The sequence below is a fragment of the Cyclospora cayetanensis genome, unplaced genomic scaffold (assembly GCF_002999335.1).
Source record: "Cyclospora cayetanensis isolate NF1_C8 unplaced genomic scaffold, CcayRef3 CcayRef3_contig_126, whole genome shotgun sequence".
Lineage (NCBI taxonomy): Eukaryota > Apicomplexa > Conoidasida > Eucoccidiorida > Eimeriidae > Cyclospora > Cyclospora cayetanensis.
In genome coordinates, this window is record NW_020312066.1 from 65,963 (window position 1) to 79,886 (window position 13,924).

Below are 13,924 nucleotides of genomic sequence, written 5' to 3' on the forward strand. Positions count from 1 at the left end.
TCTGTACGACTGTGGGGGAGACCTCCTACCTCGGAGGCTCCAACGCAGCAGTTAGAATGTCGAATTTTCCACACGGTGGCCTTAAAGGGGGCACCCGGCGCCGCGTATCGCAGAGACTTTTCAGCGTAGGGGGGCCCCCTCATGAACATCTTGAGAGGAGAAAAAGCCTCGCTCTGTATATAATTTTGGCGTGAAACAGAGAGCGGCAAGTCCGTCAGTTCCGCCTCTTCTGCTTCGCAAAGTGTTCCAGATGCCCAGAGTTGTGGCTCTGGAGCTTTTGCGAAGAGTGCCTTTTCTACTCTACAAGTCCATTTTCTTGGGATCCACCACGCGCAGCTGGGGAATAAGGTGAGGCCCCTCCGCTCTCCTTCTTTGGCCCCCTGCGGCCCTTCGCAGGCTTCCTCCGAAGACGCCGGAGGCACGTTTTTTAGATAGAAAGCAGCTTCATTGTAGCTCAGAAGTCAAAGAAGGGGTCTTGCTGCTGGCTTTCATGCGCAAGAAGTCTTGCCTGAAGAGCAGTACTTCCGCACGGCATCATAACGTGTAGCAGGCAGACGAGGATGCCCCCATGTAAAGTCGTTTGGGAGCGGCGCACACAACGAAGGCTGCTTCAGAAAGAGCTGACGGCGAGGGGAGAACACGCCACAGAAGGGGAAGAAAACAAGCGAAAAGTGCAACGACACTGGAGGCGCAAGGGGGAAACGCAAAGAAGGAAGCACTCTGCATGCAAACACCAGAATAAAGTGCACATAAGGGATGGAACGGACGCGGAAGGGCTTAGCTGAAGGAGCCTGGTTTGTGGGGGTCGGTACATCCGGAAAGCCGAGGTGAAAAGAAACAAAGCACAAACTAACTTCGCCTCTCTTACCGTCTCGGCATCCCTCAAGAGTGCAAAAGTGCTGTCTGCCGCTGCACAATCGAAGGGTGGTATTGCTGCCCTGAGTGCTTCCTCTTTTTCGGGACTTAAGGCTCCGGGGGGGGCCCCCAGTAGGTCCCACGGAATTCCTGAAAAAAATGGATGGGCTTTTACTTCTGCTGCTCCGCCCTGCGTTCCCAGCCGCCGCTGAGGATCCGCCTGCGTGAGCAGCAGCGGCAGCAGGTGTGACTACGGCAATACCAGGTCTTCCAGGGAGATAGCGATAGCTGCACAGGAAGCGCTATAGAACATACTGAGCAACGAGAGGAACGCATGCCGCCTCCGCAAAAAAGGGCACGTGCAGAAGCAGCAGCACACCTGCAGGAGGGCCTTGATGAGGTCCTTGGCCTCGACTGGGAGATGCGAAGATTCTGGATAGGCGACAGATTCGGGGGCGCATGCAGCCAAGTCCCAAATCCTTAGGAACCTGCAGTAACAACATCTACGGCACTAGCGTCCGTGGAAGCTCCCCGCGCGGAGGGAAGAAGTTAGCAGAAGTAGCTAAGGCAGGAGCAGATCAGACTGAAGGGCTCTTGTGGCACCAGCAGCTGTGGGGCTTAGAAGCGGTAGAATCGGCACAGGCATTCGCAGCAGCCAATTGCAGCAGCAGCAGTCCATGGTTCTCACGGGTGCTTCTCAAAGTCTTTATAGCCAAAGGGGGCGGTGCTGCAGAGACAGAGGAGGGGCCGCAGCGGCATGCCATGAGAAACAGAGGAAAGGCAAGGACGGCAGTGCCAGGAGGCGAAGGACAAGGCACAAGCGGCAACAAACGCAAGAGACGGCACGCAAAGACCAAACGCTGATAGGAATAGCTAGTGCAAGTGACGACTAACTGTCGCAGCAGCAGCAGGAGCAGCAGCATTGGCGGCGCTCACAGCCTGCAGCAAATCGCCGAAACAAAGACACCCCAAACCTCCCTTGCCTACCCCGTAAGGCATTCGTAAAGGAGAACGCCAAGGCCCCACCAATCCACGGGGGGCCCCAAGTACCCTTCCTTCTGCTCCGGTGACCCCTGTCCCTCTTGCGCAATGCCAGACGTAGCGCCTTGCGCTGTGTCATCACAAGGCTTAGGAACCGTCTTTGAACTAGCAGAGGAGAGATCCTCAGTAGCAGGAGGACCCTCCGCGAAAGCCTCGTCAGTAGGAGGCGTCGATTCCCTTGCTAAGGCGCGAGCAGCAACTTCAGGCGCCATCGCGTGCCGCGTACCGCAGAAAGACGCAGCACGAGGTCTGCGCGTATGCGTACAGAGCTTCAAACCTGCACCCTTTACAGCCCTCAAGCTTCGAACCCATCAATCTTGTTAAAACAAGCAGATCCCCCAATACACACAGCATGCCCACAGAGGGCTCAAAGACGCTACATGCCCAAAGTACAAAGTAAGAGGGACGCTGAGGGGCGGGTATATGTGTGTGTATGTGTGAATGTGTATGTATATGTATGTGTATATGTATATGTATGTGTATGTGTATATGTATGTGTATATGTATGTGTGCATGTATATGTATGTGTATATGTATATCTGTGTAGGTGTGTGGAGAAACTCTTTGTTAAGGGGCTTCGTGCTTGCCGGCTTCTGATGTGGAAAGCAAATCCGAAATCTGCGAGTTTTGGCCTTCCCGTCGCAGTAAGAACGACATTTGCCGCCTGAATATCTCTGTGTACCCAGCCGCATGCGTGAAGCCGATCAAGAGTTTCTACCAACTGCGAGACACAAGTTTGACCCCCCCCCCATAGATAGACGGAGAGCGCTTAGCAACTCGCAGACCCTTTTGCGCTTGATGTTTGGATCAAATGCCGGGGAGCAAAAACAAAGCGGGGAGTTCTGTTTGGCGCGACAGACAGAAAGTCTGGGAAGCCGCAAGAGGCGGCGCGCCTCTTTGCGTTCACTGATTTTTCCGGCCTTACCTCGGCCGCATACCACTTGGCTTGTTCCAGAGGAAGGGCTCCTGCGGCTCTAATATGCCGGAAGAGGGGCCCTCCAGGAAGAAATTCGAATACAAAATAGAGGAACCCGTCCTCTCTGAAGCACTCTTCCCTACGCCACACACAGAGCGCCAGGAGCATACGCCTAGTCCTCCCATGCGAGACCTCAGAGCGACGCCTGTAGAGCTGCTGCAGGCATACGGAAAGGGCCTTACGATGACAGCTCCACAAGAAGGGAGGAAACGGGGGAGGGGGAAGGAAGGGGCCGACTTGGTTCAGATTCGAAGGCAATTCACGACACACAGTGTGCGCAGAAGGATGTGCAACTATTTACAGTTTATGGCATCCTTTCTGCGCGATCGGATTCCCTCTGAGGGCCTCGAGACAACGCCGCTCGCCCCAGAGGTGCTCCGCCTGCTTCGTGGATTTGACTGAGCTCAGGGGGATTTCCTTCAAGGCAAAGTATTGCAGACTGGTTCCAGCACGGGTACAAGGGGCGGAGCAGCAGCAGCAGTCGTCCGCGTCGTCGTCCTGCTGCTGTAGACGATCCTCTTCCTGCTGTCTCTGCACGAGCCAGACAGTGGCTTTGCTGCACGAAGCAAGAGCCTTCAGCTTCATGTATTGCCGCACGCAGGTCCCTGGACCGCCAGCCACGCAACTCCGCAGTTGATTGCTCCGACTCCCCGCTTCCATGCTGTGAAAATCCCTTCAAAGCTTTTGTTTTGACGAGCAGCGTTTAGCTTGGAAGGCTTGGGGTCGAGGACTGGGGTGGAATGGTACAAGTCGACGGCTCGGCAGGAGCACCTCCTTGAGCGACGGCGCGAGCAGGCAGACTTTCGGGCATCTAAAAATGTGTCATGCAAGGGCCAACTGCCGGAAAAGCAAAACAGAGAATGCGGTGATTTCTATAGACAAGATATTCCAAGAGAGACAACCCAACAGACGGACGTTTCAGTGGAACCCCTAAGCCAGTGAGACCTAGAGACCTCACAGCGATTTCTCAGCTAAAAATGAGGGGCCCCACAGCGACTGCTACGGGCTTGCACAAGTCCCTCAAAGCAACAAATTTTTGCTGCGGGAAACTAAACTTTCGCAGGCGAATTACTCCGGCTCGTGAGAACTGCGGTACACCCCATGCCCGGCGATTTTTCCACCGCAAGTTTCTGCCGACACCCCTGTGTCACAGGTCTATTCGAGAAAGCCATGCACAGCGGAAGTGGTCTGTTGCACGAAAATTGAATGGCAGCCGGGCTCGTGCTCCGATTAAATGCATGTCAAAGAGGGTATCTCATCTGGCGAGCAAGGCACTCGCTTGGCCATGGGCGTCCACGGCAATTTCGTTGCCTCCTCCTCCCGCAAAAGGGCTTCGCTGTGAATCCTGTTCCGCAGAATTGGCTGTATGGCCTGTAGATGCCTGTGCAGCTTGCCGTTTTCACGAAAACCACAGCTAGCGCAGCTTAGTGGGCCGTGTACAAGCAAACTAGGGGGAGGCCCCTCGAAGGCCAGAGAGACTGGGGAAACGAGGGAAGGGGGAAGCAACGCATGAAAAAATTCCGCCATAATAGCAGCAACGTGAACTTTTATTGTAGGAATAAAATCCACTTCTTCCTGCCCTGCGGCACTGAATGTTCAATATCATGGAGGAGTGAATTCTGTGAATGCTCTTCCTACATCCATGTAAAGTGCCATCCTTGTTTGCCTGCCACGAACCACTCGGTCTTATTCAACCGCGAAAGAGAAAACACTAGTAGGGCAGCTTGCCTGCACGTTATAGCGTCCTTCGCACTTCGTACAGAGCGTCTCTCTGGGGCATTTAAAGTCCATTGCCTCGACACATTTCACTATCATGGAGCACTACCAGTTGTACCTTCACGCCCTCCAATTTCAAGCGTGCTCAAGAATTCGGACTAGGCGTTTTATTGGGTAAAATGAGGAGCAGAAAAGGTTCTGATCGTCCTTCAAATATTGTTTGCAAGAGGAGCCCTTGGGGAACCTGATTATTTGCTTATAAGGGTTCCTGCGTCTCTCTTAGTAGCCGCATGGTCACCCTCCGTCGCGAAGGTGATGAATGGAAAGCCTGACAGAAGTTGCATGTCTGTAACTTTCCCGCAGGAGTAAAATTCCATTGTTGCAGCGGCATTTCCTGCTCCAGAATTACATCCGTGAACGGCCAGTTATTTTAGAAAGCACTTGGGCAGCGTCGTGTGGCATCGATGATAGCTCTTCCGGTGATGCTTCTTGTGTTCATATAATCTGCTTTCACGGATTGCGGTATCGTTCAAAGCCCTTGCGGCGAGAGCCTTGGCTCACAGCAAACTACCGCGCCGTCCATGTTTAGGGTGCACTGTGTGTTGGCTTTGGCTGCGTGTCAGAAACATTGGCTCTTCTCTATTCGGCCTCATGTTCTTTAACCGATGTGCCTGCCAGCAATATTAAGGGCTGCATCGTTTCAAACTGAATGCAGGGGGCTCCCACTGGTTTGCGCGCTTTTAAAATGACGTAAGTGTCTGGGGTCTAGAAACTCTGAGGTGAAGGTTTTGGGCCAGAACGTGAGGTGGAGCTTTTTACTTTGGCAAATAGTGAGTCTGTTCCTCTTCTCCCGAGATATGTAGGAATACACTGACTGGCAAAAACCCCTACGAATAGGCTGTCGCCGTGCAACTGCTCCCTACCGCCAACTAATCCCCATCCCTGAATACAACCATAAATTACAGCAGTACCAGACACAGCGGGGCAAACCGCCGCAGCGCAGAACGTCTTTCAAGTAGCCTAAGATGTGTGTGGCGAAACCCCTTGAGACCCCCTCCAAATTCTTTGTACAAAACATCGAGGAACCGCCTAAAGTCCATATGACTCTCGAATGTCGTCTTTGTTCTGTCACAGATTTAGGGAGAGTACTGGAGAGACATCAATAGATGCCCTACGCGTGCTTCCTCCCCTTTTTCGATTTTTCGGCATTCCCATTCACCTGCTGAGCTGCACTTCTTTTCCTGCTTGTCGTGCTGCTGCGCCGTCCCTCTGCGTCCGAGTCACGCGACGCCTCCCGTTGCTCATCCTGTTGCTTGTTCTGCTCTGTCGGCTGGACGAGAGGCCCTCTTTGCAGTGTCGTCTGGATTCCGGATTCTGCGTATTCGAGGATGAGGCGTCTGCCGTAAAGATGCGCGCTACTGAGCGCTTCCATGGCGGCACCAGCAGCTGCTGCCGCTGCAAAAGTGACAAAGCCGAAGCCTCTGCTGTTGCCGTCAGGATTCTTGGGAATGCGCACAGCCGTTACCTCCCCGTATGCAGAGAAGAGAGCGCGCAGATCCTTTTTCGAAGCTTCGAACCCCAAATTCTTGACGATCAGTTTGTTGCTTTTGACTGGACTCTTCTTCGCGCTGCTGCCACTGCTGCCACTGCTGCAGCTGCTGTTGTTGCTGCTCGTGCTGCGCGGCTTCGCCAACGACACCTGAAGCACATGGCCGTCTACAACTATTCCTTGCTGCTGTTTGGCTGCGACGGCTGCAGCCTCGGTTGACTCGTATTCAATGAAGCCATAACCCATTGACAGGAGCTCAGCAGAGCTCCCTAAAGTCTTTTGGGGGCCCTTTCGCGTCATTAAACGCGCTCCTAGGAACCCGCGAGTAGCCGCAAAAGCCTCTCTAAAAGCTCCCTCCGTTGTCTTGAAGTTCAAGTTCTTTACAAACAGAAAGCCCCTCACTGCCGCCGTTGGCTGCTCTTCCCCGAACTCCTCCTCGGGTGCAGCAGATGGTTCTGGAGGTTCTTCTGGCCGTTTTTGCCCGTCGAGAAGTGTCTGCTGAGAAAGTGAGGTTCTTTTGTCATCCGTTGATGCAAAAGGCGCTATTCCTCCCCCTCCAGCTGCACCTACCGCCTCCGCAGCAGCGACAGCAACAGCTGCCTCCGCTGCTGCGTCCTGTGCGCGTTCCACGTCTTCCTTGAACACTTGCGTCGGTGCCGTCTCGATGAGGAGAGGCGTGTTCTTGTACTTCTTATACGAGAGGTGCTTGAAGGCGGCAGCAGCAGCAGCAGCCGTGGCGAACTGCACCACGAGAAGGGTCTTCATAGGGGAGAGACAGAACCGCAGCAACTCCCCGTGCCGGCTGAACATATTCAGCAGCTCAGAAGGAACTACATGAGCAGCTGGCAAATGCTTAACAATCAGCGTGTCTTCACTCCTCGCCGGTAAAGTGTGTACCTTCTCGTCATACTTTGCAGTCAGCACATCGACACCCTTCCTGATAAACGCGGCGGGAAGGAGGCCTTCCCTTTCAATCCACTCCTTGGTTTGCTGTAGTACGTGAGCCTCTGCAAGGGTTGCTGCCGCTGCAGCACTTTGCTGCTGATGGCTTTGGCCTTGCAGTAGCAAGTCACGCTTTGAGACTCCCAGATCTGCCCCTGCTGCGTCTGCCGCGGCAGAAGGCAACATGTAGAGCAAATTCCAGCTCTTGTGTGGCTGCAGCTGCTCTACCTGTTGCTGTCGGAGCAGCTGCTGCCTCTTCTTATAGCTGCTCTTCTCCCTCTCCGCCCGCTGCTGCTGCTGGCGCTGCTCCTTTGGCTTTGCAGCAACTGCAGCAAGGATGCGGCCTCTGTATACCATCCCGTTGAGTTTCTCAAGAGCAGCAGCAGCTGCGGCAGGAAAGACAAATGTGACGAACGCTCGTCCTTGAGGCTTGCCAGTTTCGCTGTCTTTCATTATATACACCCCCGCCGTCTCTCCTGCTGCGGTGCTGCACAGGCATCTCAGATCCTCTTCGCTGCAGCAGTAAGGCAGATTCGTAATGAGGATGCGCCCATGCTCCTCGATCAGCTGACGCTCCTCCTCGCGCAGCGCATCTTGCTCCTGATTCAGTGCCCCCCCTTGTGTGGAAGCAGCCTCCTCTCCTTGGTGCTTCTGCTTATGCAGCCACGCTAAGTCATCGTCGCCGTCCTGCTGAAGGAGCTCAGACAGCGCGGCTGCTGCCGCAGCAGTTGTGCCTTCTTCTGCGGCTTCTGCTCTTTTGGTAGACGTATCCTCGCCATAATCGAATAGCACATGGTGCCTCTCCGACCTTACACCTGCCTTTCGTGGAACGACTTTCTGCTTCCAGGCCCCCGAGACAGCGCCCGTAGCTCCTGCTGCTGAGGGATCTGTTGAATTCTTTTCGGGTGATTCTGCTGCAACTTTGATTGCTGTATCTTCTGCTACCCCCGCTCCAGCAGCGGTGCCGGCAACAAATGAACGCGGCAATGCGTAATCCAGCTCTATCTTCCTGGTGTACACGTAAGTCCCCTTGAGCCGCTCCAGCAGCGCAGCGGCGGCAGCTTCGCTTTCGAGGCCCACAAAAGCAATCCCTCTGCTTTTGCCTGCCTTGTTTCGTTTAATAACGCAGTCCGTGACGCTGCTGGCGTCGAGTTTGCCACGCCGGCTGCTTCCTGCCGCAGCGGCAGCGATGTGCTCTCGCAGGGCAGCCTCAGTTATGAAGGGCGGAAGGTTCTTGATGATCACCCTGCTGCTTCTGTAGTTTACAGGAACAGCGACTGGGGTGTAGTAGGGCCTGCTCGGGTGCCCCCTACTCTCTGCGCTGGGTACAGACCCCGTCCTAGATCGTTGCTCCTGCTGCTGTGGCTGCCGTTCCTTCTCTCCTTCTTTCCGATAATTGAGCTGGAGTTTCCTTTTTGAAGCTGTTGCCCCCTTCGGCGGAGTGCTTACGCGGCTTTGCCTCATTGTTCAAACGCGGGAGGGCCCCTCTGGTGCAGGGGCCCCTAGGGTGCTAGGATGAGGAAACACGGCTGTGGGGTATTCCGATCAAAACCTTGACTTTAGGGGCCAATGCGGGTCAAAAGGGGAACAAATAAGGCATTCTCATTAAAAGGCCACCCCCAGAAGTCGCAGAAGATCCAAAGGAAACACGCCTTGTGGGGCCCCGGTGTGGGTCGGACTACTGGGGCCACCCTTGTTTTATCGGGGATGGGGTTTGAGGTCGGGGTTATACGATTTCAGCAGCGGACGACTTTGAAAGACGGTTGTTTCGCTTCATTTAGAGTTGATGGTTCGGCGCACCGTGCTGGGTGTGGAGTGTATGTGTTGCTCGTAGAGTTAGGGCATAGAGGCACAGGTCTAGAAGAAGGCGTAAACAGATATTCCTTTTGAACCCGCAGACACCTACACTCTCAACAGTTTAGACTTGTGAGACAAAACTGCTGCGCTACCGGTTGAGCCAAAACAGAAACCGAAGCGCTCTGTGTCTATGCGCTGCGTGCCACAGACCTACTGTATTCTCTGCGAAAACACGGCATGCAAAGCAGCCTTCTCTGCGATTGGCCAGGCTGGCGAGTAATCACGCATTAAGAGCTGTGCAAGCACCTGTATCCTACTTGGCACAAACCTCAATTGCGGGCTCCCTCCTAGCTGAGGATTCTGTCATCCCAGTGCTCACATTCGTGGGTGCCTACCTAACTCGGCTGTACTGTATGCCTGAGCTGCAACATGTCGAGGTTCAAACGGTCTTCGTTCTTGATGTAGGGGGCTTTCGGAAATCGTTCTCAATTAGTAGTGCTCTGCCTTGAGTTGGATGGCAAGGTTTGACGTCAAATGCTGGCGCTCTGGTGGCCACTAGCTCGTATCCTTTATGCATCGTGCTGTTTGATATTTCCTATCCTCTGAAGGCGCATTAGCTTCACGAGAGTATTGTTGGCTGCACGACAAGTTGTTGGTTAGTACATGTATGCGCCCACTCTCGTAGCAGGCTTGTGCCAATCAAAAGCCTCAGTAGAAAAACAAGAAATGATCTCTACGCAGACACATAAACAGAGAGACTGCCAACACAAAATTTTGCCGTACGTGCTCACTGGAAGGAAATGATTTTGCTTAAGTGCCAATCTGGTTCTATCGAGGAATGATCAGTGATCTAAATCGCAGGTACAGCATATGCAACCATGATAGTAGACGCTTGCACAAAGCCAGGGAGAGACTTATGTGCTGAACCACAGTAAGGTCACTGTTCAAGTCTTCGCTAATTTTCCGTCCCTCAATTCATGTGCTCAATGCAAACTCGCATAGATTACGGCGGAGTACTCCCTGAATCAAAATTTTATCTGAGATCTGAATGCAAGCATCCAGCAGACGCGTTTTTTTTGGCTCGTGTGACACTCAGTGACGAATGATAGCTCGAAATGCAGCAATCGTCTACTGCACAATTATCGAACTACTCGCTTATCATAGAGCCACACTGTGCTTTGCCCAGTTGTCAATATGCGACATCTTGTAAAACTTTCTGACGAGCGCAGTATTATACGCGTGACTTGAATCAACATACTAAATGCTGCTGTTTAATGTCAGAAGGACGATTTATGGGTTTGAATTTTGACACATATTCGGCTTTTTGGACTTAGAGTTGACCCATGCCTCGCCCGACAGCTGTTTTTCATCAGAATCTCCAAAGAGCTTGCATTTTTCCTGCGTCTCGTACTACCCTCGTACGGGTGACTTTATATTTCGTAGCAGGAAATCTTACAAAGCCTTTGTAGGGCCCTTGCCGACCGTGCCGAAATTCAACATGCAGGTGTATTCTGTGTAAATGACATTGTAGCCCTTCAACCGGACGGTGCATCTCTGCCAAACCCGTGGCTGTGCGGAGTTGCGCGGTCAGAAAAAACACAACCTCCAGAACGGATATGTGGATATTAGGGTGGAAACTTTTACGTGCAGTACATATGGAGCAGGCAGTCAAAATCCGCTTCACGCTGCGTGTACCCTCGCGTTTTACGATGAAGCTGACATAGGGATATCAAGCGTACCACACTCCCTGAACACATGCACAATATGGTATGGAAGAAAGAGACCCAAGTAGGCTACATGGAGCGCGTGGCTGATCCTGTCATTCCGGTGTAGAGTACATTCAACAAAGAGGATGGCACATGTTCGCTTACAATGTTGTATCGGAGCTGCATTCACCAAGAACTAGGGTCACAACCCTTCACAATCTACGCATTATAGTGTGCCATAAAGAAAACTTTGAAGTTAGCATCGAGGAACAGGAGGCTTTCTGGGATGCGCATTTGCACGCAACAGTCGATGCTGCTAAAACCTTCACAGCAGCCTCCCCCTGAAGCCTATGACCAATACAAATAACAAAAAATACTCGCCCTTTTCCCAAACATGTGTTCATGAACGACAACCTTTTGTTAGAAAAAGTCCGGTTTTGCTGGGAATTCGTAGATCATATGGCAGTGGTGCATTCCGGTAGTGTTATGTGTGCCTTCTAGTCGCGGAGGGAGAAACATATCCTACACAGCCTTGGTTTACCAGGTTTCTTTTTGCGTCGTACATTATATATGCATAGTGTCCTCAAGCGGCAGGTGTTTTGCGTTTATATATCTCGAGATGGGAGAACTTCGCGTGTGCTTGCGTTGAGTGTCATCGTCCAGGTTTTTACTGTTCTGTGAAAATATTTGTTTTGTCAGCTCAGTATCGACTAAGGAAGTTGTGTCGCGAGGTAATCGTTGTAAGCCCCACATCGACGTGTGAATCTCTGAAATGTTCGGTATAGTAGGAGCACGACAGTTGGCTGCAAATACATGATTCCTGTTGTACGCAGCTACGCTCTTTGTATTCCGACTCGTTGGGAATCGCTCATTGCTTGATGATGGAAATATTGCTGTTTTCGATGCTGCTCCTACACAACAAGCTCTTTTAAGACGCGGATTCTTATGAAGACCTCTTACTTTGGTGCCATGCTTGATTTTGGTTTAGTGATATTGCTATCGACTCGATTCAGGAAACCGTCTACTTTGCTCTACAGCTTTTACACTACTAGCAAGGAATGTTGCAATCGAGATGAATAAATGTCTGGGGATGGTGTCCCCTTTATCGCTGCTACGCTTGCTTCACTTTTATCTGCTTAGATTGTTTCGAATTGTGGTTATAAGGGGCTTTTGTCGATAGCGCTTGGACGGGTATAATGACTGGCTTCTAGATGCACATTGGAATTCTAGGGCACGGAGGGACCCAGCGGAATTGCATTTTACTTGCTGGTTACACTTACTTCCGTTTCAGTGTATTTTTTGTATGCGGTGTCGTTGCATAGATGGAAGTGCCAGTTCTGCCCGGACATTGCGTTACGAATTGTAGAAGACGTTTACTTCGGAGGGATGGAAGTGCCTGGCTGTGTATGGGTAAATCGATGTATTGGCACCTTTCGTTGAAAAGCTGGGTGGTAAGTGTGGGCAGAATGGGCTTTGTCAGTTGGCCTGGCATTCTAGTCATTCCATCTTGCCTTTTAGCCATAAAGGCAAACCAGAAGGGCTACCCGATGCTAGACTCCACGGAACGCAATACCTCGCAACAGTAGCGCAAACGGCTAACGCGTGGAGTGGCAATGCTTCTAGTTTGTGACGTACAGGTGGAACTGACGAACTTGCAGGAGCTGCATTACCGCGCAAGCGGTAAGGTTTATCGCGGAGAGCCGGACAGCAGGTTATATGTTGTCTAACTTCTCATGATGAAAATGGTGCATGGTCTCGAGAAGTTGTGTGCCCAGTGCAGTCCACGGATGCGGGTGTGTACGACGTCTCAGTAACTCAGCAGGGTTGCTAGTCTCGGGCAGGGGTATTGTTTACCCGCATGTTGTGGGTGTTGGTGTAACCGATGCAAGAAGTTGGCCCGAGAACATTGGTAGTGCAAGTGTACGTGCCTCTGTGAAGCTTCGTATGAAGATGGACTACTTTTCCTACTTTGTAGTATGTGCTTTTGCTAAATTGAGCAAGTTTGATGGGTGAAAGTTTGAGGTTTTGTCAATTTTTTGAACGATAAAGTATCAACTTGGGCGCCGTTTGTGTTTCGCGATTTGTTGTCGCTGCCAACCTCACGCATGCTACATACTCTCGGATGCTTATGCTTTGTGTCACACTGCTGCGCCTCAGACTTTATGCACTCTTGACTGCAGGTCACCATTGCATTCTATCCGTGCACTCCTGTTGCTCTCTTGCTCGGTGCGTGTTTTGGAATCACCAAGACAAGATGGATGCAGAGTCTTTCAGCTTCATAATCATCTGCCTTTACAACAGCGCCAATTGCGCTTTCCGTGCTGTTTGGGATCTGATGCGACAAGTAATTACCTCCGAATTCGCTAGTGCTATGCATTGCGGTGATACCATGTATGCTTTTTGAACTACACTGTAGCTGCAAAAATTTGGTGAAACCCATCCTTTGCTACCGGACTGACGCCTAAATGCACGATATATTAACACTGGCTAGTAAGGAGAGGGTCTAGCCGCCAACAGCATGCCTCTGGAATCAAGAGTCTGAGCTTTAAGGGCGGCTAGCTTGCAGAGTGTTGGAGCCACTTGAATCAGCCATGTTGGAAAGAATCTGTCTTTGCTAAATACGTGGTGACAGAATGTGCGTTTCCTTCATCTTGCAACTATTCGTTAGGTATATGCTCGTAGTTCGTATATGGCAAAGGAAAGTGTTCACTAATACAGAGTCACGTTTTTCATCAGCGTTATTTTTAAGAGAATCAATGTATCCTTCTAGAGCTTTGTTGGCTTGAGTTTGATTATATGCCTTTCAAGTTCTGCCAAGGTAGGGCAGGCTTGGTGCTTCAGTTTTCAGGAAGGCACCGACAATATCTGCGCAATACTGCGTCCATGTCAAATGAGACGGTACGCACTACTGGGCGCTTGCCAAATGAACGGGCTGACTCATTCAGTAAGCGTTGCTCCGGGTCTGTCCTAATTGCTGTAGAAATGAGCTCGCTTGCGACAAACAACCAGGAAGTGTATTTTACACGATTCCGCCAAAGCTGTACGTGTATTTAAGGAGCATTTTATTTGCTTCGCAGAGCATGCGCATGGCAGATCGTAGTAATATTCGATTATTTCGGTTGTCATACAGCACCCATGCCCCAAAGGTCCCCCACTTGATGTAGTGTATAGTCTGCTGGAATGCAGGGCTTTGGACAATCTGTGTGCCACAGATGGAAGCAAATATCAGGATAAAATGTACCCTTCGCGTGTGGTGAGTGCTAATATTTCTTGATCATTATATAGACAATGAGATGGGGCTTTGTTTGTGTTCTTCCCTGCATTATCTTGGTGAATAGTACC

The 13,924-nt window shown here is 51.5% G+C and overlaps 2 protein-coding genes across 2 annotated transcripts; both read right to left on the reverse strand.

Moving 5' to 3' along the window:
• Positions 1 to 1,539: 1,539 nt before the first annotated feature.
• Positions 1,540 to 3,683, reverse strand: LOC34623318 (protein kinase C). Its single transcript, XM_026336408.1, has 5 exons — positions 3,604 to 3,683; positions 2,822 to 2,951; positions 2,491 to 2,617; positions 1,882 to 2,155; positions 1,540 to 1,582 (listed from the first exon to the last, which is right to left on the reverse strand). The coding sequence occupies exons 1-5, from the start codon at positions 3,681 to 3,683 to the stop codon at positions 1,540 to 1,542; spliced, it is 654 nt and encodes a 217-aa protein (XP_026192193.1).
• Positions 3,684 to 5,227: 1,544 nt separating this feature from the next.
• LOC34623317 (multiple RNA-binding domain-containing protein 1) lies at positions 5,228 to 8,543 on the reverse strand. Its single transcript, XM_026336409.1, has 4 exons — positions 7,068 to 8,543; positions 5,808 to 6,797; positions 5,408 to 5,596; positions 5,228 to 5,293 (listed from the first exon to the last, which is right to left on the reverse strand). The coding sequence occupies exons 1-4, from the start codon at positions 8,541 to 8,543 to the stop codon at positions 5,228 to 5,230; spliced, it is 2,721 nt and encodes a 906-aa protein (XP_026192194.1).
• Positions 8,544 to 13,924: the final 5,381 nt, after the last annotated feature.

What these genes read in the sequence shown, in the direction of transcription:
- LOC34623318 (XM_026336408.1), bottom strand. Translation starts at nt 3,683, where the DNA reads ATGCCCGAAAGTCTGCCTGCTCGCGCCGTCGCTCAAGGAGGTGCTCCT. An exon ending in CGGATTTGCTTTCCACATCA is followed by an intron (nt 2,156 to 2,490) that starts GAAGCCGGCAAG and finishes AGCTCTGTACGC; the next exon opens with ATACGCGCAGACCTCGTGCT. An exon ending in TTGGGGCCCCCCGTGGATTG is followed by an intron (nt 1,583 to 1,881) that starts GTGGGGCCTTGG and finishes CTGTCTCTGCAG; the next exon opens with CACCGCCCCCTTTGGCTATA.
- LOC34623317 (XM_026336409.1), bottom strand. Translation starts at nt 8,543, where the DNA reads ATGAGGCAAAGCCGCGTAAGCACTCCGCCGAAGGGGGCAACAGCTTCA. An exon ending in CCGCGTTTATCAGGAAGGGT is followed by an intron (nt 6,798 to 7,067) that starts GTCGATGTGCTG and finishes CTCCTCATCGAG; the next exon opens with ACGGCACCGACGCAAGTGTT. An exon ending in CAGACTCACTATTTGCCAAA is followed by an intron (nt 5,294 to 5,407) that starts GTAAAAAGCTCC and finishes CCCTGCATTCAG; the next exon opens with TTTGAAACGATGCAGCCCTT.